Source organism: Stegastes partitus, unplaced genomic scaffold (assembly GCF_000690725.1).
Source record: "Stegastes partitus isolate 25-593 unplaced genomic scaffold, Stegastes_partitus-1.0.2 Scaffold671, whole genome shotgun sequence".
Classification (NCBI taxonomy): Eukaryota; Metazoa; Chordata; class Actinopteri; family Pomacentridae; genus Stegastes; species Stegastes partitus.
Window position 1 is genome coordinate 202,803 of NW_007578402.1, and position 5,817 is coordinate 208,619.

General features: G+C 41.0%; 2 protein-coding genes across 2 annotated transcripts in view; one reads left to right on the top strand and one right to left on the bottom strand.

Moving 5' to 3' along the window:
• Positions 1-257: 257 nt before the first annotated feature.
• ccl20b (chemokine (C-C motif) ligand 20b) lies at positions 258-3,165 on the top strand. The gene is made up of 4 exons (XM_008290403.1): positions 258-425; positions 578-680; positions 2,231-2,305; positions 2,400-3,165. Exons 1-4 carry the CDS (start codon positions 344-346, stop codon positions 2,458-2,460), a joined length of 321 nt encoding a protein of 106 aa, XP_008288625.1. The 5' UTR covers positions 258-343; the 3' UTR covers positions 2,461-3,165.
• A 963-nt stretch (positions 3,166-4,128) lies between these two features.
• The window catches only part of tlr22 (toll-like receptor 22), a 7,772-nt gene continuing 6,083 nt past the window's right edge, over positions 4,129-5,817 (bottom strand). The window contains exon 4 of the mRNA XM_008290404.1: positions 4,129-5,524. Coding sequence (XP_008288626.1) covers positions 5,284-5,524 — 241 coding nt within the window. The 3' untranslated portion in view covers positions 4,129-5,283. The remainder of the gene's footprint in view (positions 5,525-5,817) is intronic.

Below are 5,817 nucleotides of genomic sequence, written 5' to 3' on the forward strand. Positions count from 1 at the left end.
TGAGTAATAGTAATAACTTCACTTCAGACTTTCAGTTTTTACATCAACTTTACAGCCTCGCCAGTTTTATATTTTTATTTCCTGCTTTATTTCCTTCCCACCCGCAGGCTGGAAGCCAGCAGGTGCACTTCATTTCACTTCTTGGCGTGTGTCCACTGATTTCACGATACCACGTGGTATTACACAGTCCTACCCAACAGGGGAAATTCCCAGAGGCGTCCTACTTAAGGAACAAGCGCCGTTGGATCAGTTACATTCTCACTGAAACGGCTTCAGGCGCTGTACACCAGCTCAGCTTCACCCTAACGCAGACCTGCAGAGCGACAGCAGCGACCCAGGAACCATGACAGGCAGCAAAGCGTTTCTTATCGCAGCTCTGTGCTCATTTATCATCCTCACCAGCTTCACAGGCACCGCAGAGTCAGGTGAGTCCATCAGTCCAATGTCCTGAAAACACTGTAAAAGGAGTTTTTTTTTGCAGGACAACCGAGCTATTGAGACAGTTTTATATTCATATATTAAAACAAAAAAAGTCTGTTTGTTGTGGGGTCTTTACAGTTTGTGTTTGTGTTTGCAGCAAGCTGCTGCCTGAGGTACTCCAGGCGTCCGCTGCCTTGTAGACGTCTTCTTGGCTACACCATCCAGACCATGAACGGTGCCTGTGACATCAACGCCATCATGTGAGTTCAGCAACAAAACCAGTCAGATTATTTTTTGCAATCAGTTTGTTTCCTCACTGAATCTTTAGAAGACAACTAAACAGTTACCACTTCAGAGCCTCATCTGGTTTAATATCAATTCAAAGCTGCAAAATATATCCATTTATTATCACGGAAGACCAAGAAAAATCTGTTTCTCACATTTAAGAACCTGGATTCAGCAAATGTTGCCATATGTGGGTGTTCTGGTGTCATTCAGCTGCCTCTTCAGTGAGGTCTCGTGGATGGACTCCAACTCCATCATCTTGGACTGTAGCTGGTCAAGACAGTAGATCTGATATTTTCTGCAAGCTGAAGGGGCAAGAATTGGTTCATACGTTATTGCTTACGTCCGCCAGTGATGAAATAGTTGACTGTTGCCAGCTGCAGGCCAAGATAGAGGAGTTGGAGTCAGTCCAAGTAGCAACAGGAAGCTGAATGACAGTGAGGAACGTGGCCTAATCGAGCCACAAGTTGGTAAACACAAGATAGGATAGGACAGAACAGGGCAGGGCGAGTTGATTAGCAGTGGCTCAACTTGTTAAGGTAAAAACATACCAGCTTTAAAAATGGCCCAAAAATCTGTTATCAAAATTCTAAGCTGTTGATCAGCTCATGAATTAACCATATGAGCCCCAAAACTGGCTGACAGTTTTATAAGTCATGTTATCTTCACAAAAACTACCGAAATTGCAGGTTTCACTCGAGCCAGAAACTGTAAAAAAAATCATCTTCATTGATTTTTTTCATTGAAATGTCAGCTTAAAATTGTGATATTTAGTCCGAATCGCTTTATTTTACGGATCTAATTAAAAAAAACGTGCTGAAATTAAACCCATTGTACTCTGTGACATATCAGCTGAATTAGATTGAGCTGCAGTGTTTAGACAGAACAGAGCAGAGATGAATATGTCAACAACTTAACAGTGGAAATAGTTGAATATTTAGAATCGTCGAGTCAGCATTTATTCTCCGGTAGTGGAAACACCCGTAGGCGCTTGGAAAAAATGTTGCACATCTTCATTCCTAGTTGTGAGTTCTCGTTCCCGCTCCTCGTTAAGCATGGTTGAGCTGATTCCTTGCAGGTGCAGGACTTTGTATTGCCTTAAAAATAAGTGAAAATGTGACAGGAGCACAAAAAAACCCCAAATTGTCGCAGCTTTACTTAAATAAAAAAGAAAACATGTCTAATCAGAACAATGACTGGAAAAAAACACAAAGTCAAATAAAGACAACTCAACTACTGACAAAATACACCCAAAAACTCAAACAGCAGTAAAAAAGGATGAAGTGTGTTTGGAAGATATTCAGCGACTGAGTTTGAAGTCATTTCACAATAAAAGCTTGCGTGTCCAAATTTCCCCAGAAGTTGAAGTTTGACTTAAAATCAATTACATGAGGCTGGTTTGAACAAGTTTGCTGTAAATGTGTATTAAAGAGGGTTAATGTTAAATCTAACACTCTGGCATGAGACAGATGAGAGCTTAGTTAAGTGCTTCCATTCATGAGATCACTTTTCTTTCATTCGACAGCTTCCACACTCCGGGCAGGTTCGTGTGCGCCGACCCTAAACTGAAGTGGACTCAGATAGGGATGAAGTGTGTGGAGTGAGTAGAAACGTGCCGTTTTCTGAGCATTTTATTCATTTTTTTTTATTCCTCTCAGCCGCTCACTGAACCAAATTCCCGTTTTCCTTTGCAGTGACATGAGGAGGCCGACCACGCAGAGCAGAAAGGAGGGAACTTCTGCTGCATCAGCATAAACTCTTGTCTGAATCCAGGAACCCAGTTTTTAAAAAAATGGCGCGGTTCCGGAGTAATTCTTCACATTCTGCACTCAGATCTTCAAATTACTGAACTGTCTTGTGATTTTTGGGTGGCCTTCTCTTATATTTGTTCTGTTTTATAAACAGGGAAGTGTAGTATTCTGAATACAGACTAAGCTGTGGTTGTTGCCTCGGTGCTCCAAAGAGCAAAGCAAGAAGAAAAACTATGTTTTTGGAAAGTATTGCAAAATTAATTTTTATTTTAAAAAAAAAGGTTTGCCGGTTAACAAGGCCGAACTTTTAATTTTTTTATTTTTTTAGAGATGGAGTCAGAAATTAATGTTTATTAATGAGTTTATTAGAACAATGTTTGGTAACACACACGTTGGACAAACGACGACATATTGTGTCATTTAGATTTTATTTTACTTCATAGTAAAGAAAAAAACAAACAATATTAATTACAAGAAATACATTTTTTTTTGTGAACTTTTGGACAAAGGAGATAAATCTTCCCTTTTCCTCCACATTCAACAGCTTATTCATTCCTCACTGTTTCCAGGTCTCCTGCTTCATTCTGCATCAGTGCTTTTGTGACACTGTTCATCATTAAATAAAAATTTCCCCCAAATGTAACCCAACAAATGTGTCACTTTTGCCAGTTTTTGGAATTTAAAATAAAGTTTTGTGGGTTTGAACAAAGCTCGGCTGCACAGTGTTTGACTCCTCGGCTCAGAAAGGTTTAAATCAAACAAAGGACCAGAAATAAAATCTAGACCTTGTTTCAAAATGCATCTTAGGGATCTAAACACAAACGGCCAGCTGAGACACATCGCTGCTCACACCTTTGTTTATCATGCGTCTCCAGTGTTTCCAGCAGTGTTTAGACTTTCTTACCGCTCAAGTCACTTCCACTAGAAGGTCAAAGGGCCTCATGCAGATTTATCTAATCGGTGTGTCTCTTAAGGAGTGCTGGATTTGTTATTCATGTACAGTCATGACTCGATAATCTGACACTAAATGTAAAACCTTCTTTTATGTCAGATAGCAAGGCTGTCGGATTGTCAAGACGGAGGTCCAGATACAAGGAGGGCTTGATGCTTGAAGGCTCATTTGTTGTTAGTTATTGTTCATAGTTGTTATAATAACTAGTAGGGCTGAATAGCACTTTCTGGTCTCTGGATATTCAGGCCCAATAAATGATGAATATCCGAGTATTTGGCGCAGTCGGGGAAGTGCTCTGACGGGGTGGAAGTGTCCGGAACGCACAGGCAGTACTTGGCTGCTGATGCTAGTCTAGGATAGCGGTCACACTTCTGTTTCCACCATCGCCGCCGCCGCCGCCACCATCATCCATGTTTACTTCCATAAACACTGAGCACGCTCTCTGCGTGTGACGTCGTCGTGTCCTCTTCTGCACATGTGGGACACTTTTGAGACATATGACATTCACACAGCAGATCACATACAAGTCGCATTTAACTGGAAATGTGAATGAACTCGCAAAAAAAATCTGAATGTAGCATCAAGTCCTGCAGTGTGAACGTAGCCAATCTGTGGGATTGTTCAGTCAGATAATAATATCCTGATTTGTGGCATAAAATGTCATGTCAGAGTCAGAATCCAAGGCTGTCAGTATGTTAAGGCTGTTTTTAAAGGGTTCCGTTCGTTTTCATAAAAACCTGTCGGATAGCAAGGTTTTCTGATTGTCAAGGGTCGGATCGAGTCATGACTGTACGTCATTCCAGCTGTTGAGACTGGCAGGACGGAGTCATTTGTGAGGCATCTGTATCATGACTTATATTTTTTGCTGCCCTCTTGTGGTTAGATCGCCCAAGATGCATCTTAAACCAAAGCAAACAAAAAAGATGAAAATATACGTATATAAAACTCCTTAAAGATACGATATATGTTACAAAAACATGTAAATTCAGTACAAACAGTGAGATTTTTTTGTCGATGGGTGTCCAAGTAGGAGTACCAGGATGAGTTCACTGTTCACGTATTGAATTGTGTCCTAATTCTGCTTTATTTCCACCATTAAAGTGGTTACTGTGGATCGATGGTGCTGACTTTCTGCACCTCCAAGTTGCAAGAAAAATGAATCTGCCAATGATTAGGTCAGTCGTCCCTGATGGAGATCCCCATTGCAGTTATTAAAATGATCATTAATAACATTCAAAAACAGATATTTTACAATGATTCATGCAAAAAAAGCTGCTGGCAGCATGCTCTTTTTGCCTTCATATTCACTGCTCTGCACGACTCCCTGTTACATTTCCACAACGGAGGTGCAAAGTTGGCGCCGCTCATAGAGCCGCAAGAAATGGGAAAATACAGCAGAAGTCCTTTAAACTGCAGACAAAAAAATACAGAAAGTCTGATGAAGAATGTTCCACGTGTCAAGAAGCGAGCGCTCAGAGACTTGAGTTAGCAATTAGCAGGAATCTCATCACAGCTTTTAACAAGACGGTGGAAAGTTTTGCCAAGAATCAAGAGAGGAAACAAAACTGGTGCATAAAAATTGGGTTTCTAGCAAGTTTCTAAACACTGAAAATGGTCTTTTTTATGCTCCTGCTACACACACATCCTCAGTGATAAAAGACTGGTGGTGGCGTCGCTGAAACTATTCATGTCAGTCCTTCTTCTTCTCACACTGTTTTTGTCAGACACTGAATGTTCATCTGTCAGTGTTTAACCATAACTTGCTCCTGATTTCCCATAAAAATCAGTCAATTTTAATACAATTTGAAATGCTTGCTGGCTGATATCCTTCAGATAAACTTCCCAAACCAACTGTGTTTCCTATTTCCTTTCCCGTCAAGGTGTTTCCAACAGAGTGAGGTTGAACCTGTCCTCGCTCGGTTCTTCTTTGGCCTTCAGCGCCTGTTGGAGTTTCTCCCAGAACAGCTCGGCGTGCTCTCCGGCTTGCGGCCAGCTCAGGTAGGTTTGCCTCTTGAGCAGCTTCCTCATGCGGTGGTACGGAGAGAGCAGGTGTCTGGGAATCTCCTCCAGAAACACCAGGATCAGGACGTCCTTCTGCTCGTCGAACAGTCGGAAGCTGCAGGTCGAGATGGAGATAAAGCAGCAATGAAAAGGCCTCGAGTGAAGATGGGAGCCAGTATAAAGAGACATAAATGGATTTAAAAGAGTCAAATAACGAGGGAAATAGCTAATATGTCAGATTAAAGAGGAGCGATATGAGACATTTTAAAGAAAAGAGATTTCCCTTTAGCACAGTGATAATTTTCTTATCAACATTGACTCATTGTTTTTTCTTTACAATATCACAAAAAAAAGGTAAAGATCCCATCCTGACAGCTCCTACAATCCCAAAGCTTCCTTTAAAAAATT